Raw genomic sequence first — 2,293 nt, 5'->3', positions numbered from 1 at the left:
CGTTTGATAATACCCACTCTATGGATCGGGTATAAGGATTAAGCACGCAGTCTTACCTTGCATTTATGTAAGAGATTATTTTATGGCCCAGACCTAAAACTTCCTGGTCACAATATGAGCATCGTGTGCAATTATATTTTGTCTAGCAGGAAGTTTAACTGGACAATCCCCATAAACATAATTAAATCCATAGCAATAATTTAAAGGGCAAACAGAAATACAAGAAAAACTTTTTGATGTTTTTTTTACATAATGTCGCTTAATTTACTTACATGAGCCTCAACAGATCAATCAACTAGCTAAACGTATGATTGAAAAGAAATTCTCAAGCCCATTATTTATTTATACATTGATTGACAAACACTTTTTTTTTTGCTCTTATTATTAACTGGGCAGCAGTTTCAGCATCTTTTGGTTACTCAGCTACCTCTTTCTTCTCCTCTGCTGCTGGCTGCTGCTCCTTGGGCTCTTCTTTCACAGCCTCAACTTTGAGTTCCTCTGCTGGTTTGGCTGTTTCCTCTTTGGTGACAGTTTCTGTTTCCTCAACAACAGCCTTTGTCTCTGTGGTTACTTCCTCAATCTTGGGAGCCTCTGCTTCTGCTTCTGATACATCTACCAATGCCTCTTCCTTCTTTGTTTCCTCTCCATCTTTCTTCTCCTGATGTTATAATCATGCAAAGAATTATTAATAGAACACATTTTCATATGCATAATTCTCGTTCTCAAATTCTTATTAATTTATCTGCAATTGATGTTTCATTTTGTGTTAAATGAAAAAACTGTATTAAAGGATTTTATATAGTTAGAGATTGTGAATATGAAAAATTGGTCAACACTAAGATTCAGTCAAATCCTTAATTTTGGCGGGTAGTCCGGTGTACTAAACTCCCGAATTTCGTGAGATCCAATAAATAGACTATATTGGATTTATTGTGCACAGCCTTACACCATTTATGCTAGAGGAGTAACCTCTTAATCACATGCTGACATATACCATTTATGCCAGGAGTTTTTCATGACCTCTTAATCACACGCTAACACATATTCTTATGTGTGTCAATCCTCTCTTGGTGCTTGGTGTACTTGTCCAATAAAAAAAGACCTTAGCCAAAAACAAGAATGCCAGTTAAATAAAAAATATGTATACCTGGGGAACAGAGTCACCCTCGGATTTCTTGGGGGTGGCAGGGTCCTCAGCAGGGACAGGAGCAGGGGCCAAGTCCCTGTCCAAATCCTTAGGTCTGCTCGCACATGCTCCCATGATTAATGTTTGAGAGGAGTGAGCGAGCTAGAAGATGGACAAGAAAACGGATTGAGAGAGTATTATTATGAGGAAATCAAAAGGAAGCTTGAAAACTTGGTTTGAGGCTGAATTAAAAAAGTGTCAAAGGATCTCGTTTTATAGCAAGTCCTTGATTTGTTGTTGTGGACAGAACAAAAGAAGGTCTTTTTACCGTCGAAACATGCGGACATGTTTGTGGAAATTCTGTAATAAGAGTTGCTGATTATTAGAGAAAGCGGAGGCCTTGTTTTAAGAGTTCGTTACGACGGTTTGGAAGAGAAATATATTTTTTTTTCTTAAATTCTTTTCTAGGTTATCATCATTTGTTTTGTCATTATTTGCCCCTCTACTCCCTCGTCTGCGTACATACTACCCTCCTCATACCCCACTAGTAAAATTTCACTGGGTCGTTATTGTTGTTGTTTGTAATAATGCAGAGCTATTTAAGGAAAGTGATAAGTAAAATATTTCTCCTTTTGAACGTTATGATATTTTGTGAATCACACAACAAACATTATAGTGTGAGAGGGCGAAGCCAAGAATTTACTTAAGAGTGTTCAAATTTGAAAGAAGTGAAAAAAATCTCCAAGAAAGAGTGATCAATATATGTTATATACCTCTAAAATATAATATTTTACCTATATATGCAGCATAATTTTCGGACAAAGGGTGGTCAATTGATCATCCTTTATAACATGTAGCTTCGTCCATGTGTGAGACTCTTTCAAAAAAAAGAAATTACTAATGTTTTCCACCTATTTGATAGTGTTTGGGGAGGGGGGGGGGAGTGATTTGTGTGGTGATCATCCCTTCTTTGAATAAATACCATGATAAGCAAATGAACATTAGGACTTACTATTTGGTTTACAAGTGCAAACCACATATTTAAGATTGCAATCAATTGATTAGAGGTCATGCTTCAACTTTTCGCTACACTTGCTTTGTAAGTCGAGAATTCGATTAGTTTTTTATCCCGTTTTATGCTAATATGTTAAACTTGTCCAGACAAAC

At 36.4% G+C, this 2,293-nt stretch overlaps 1 protein-coding gene across 1 annotated transcript; it reads right to left on the bottom strand.

The window, feature by feature from the left end:
- Window positions 1–218: 218 nt before the first annotated feature.
- On the bottom strand, window positions 219–1,354 carry LOC107767914 (uncharacterized). The gene is made up of 2 exons (XM_016587029.2): window positions 1,148–1,354; window positions 219–658 (listed from the first exon to the last, which is right to left on the bottom strand). Exons 1-2 carry the CDS (start codon window positions 1,259–1,261, stop codon window positions 416–418), a joined length of 357 nt encoding a protein of 118 aa, XP_016442515.1. The 5' UTR covers window positions 1,262–1,354; the 3' UTR covers window positions 219–415.
- Between the last annotated feature and the right edge of the window lie 939 nt (window positions 1,355–2,293).

Source organism: Nicotiana tabacum, chromosome 8, assembly GCF_000715075.1.
Source record: "Nicotiana tabacum cultivar K326 chromosome 8, ASM71507v2, whole genome shotgun sequence".
Lineage (NCBI taxonomy): Eukaryota > Viridiplantae > Streptophyta > Magnoliopsida > Solanales > Solanaceae > Nicotiana > Nicotiana tabacum.
The sequence above is the reverse complement of the archived record's forward strand: the minus strand, read 5'-3'. Positions and strand labels throughout refer to the sequence as shown.

Coding starts and splice junctions, on each gene's coding strand:
- LOC107767914 (XM_016587029.2), bottom strand. CDS start 1,261: ATGGGAGCATGTGCGAGCAGACCTAAGGATTTGGACAGGGACTTGGCC. Junction 659..1,147: donor AGGGTGACTCTGTTCCCCAG/GTATACATATTT, acceptor TTATAACATCAG/GAGAAGAAAGATGGAGAGGA.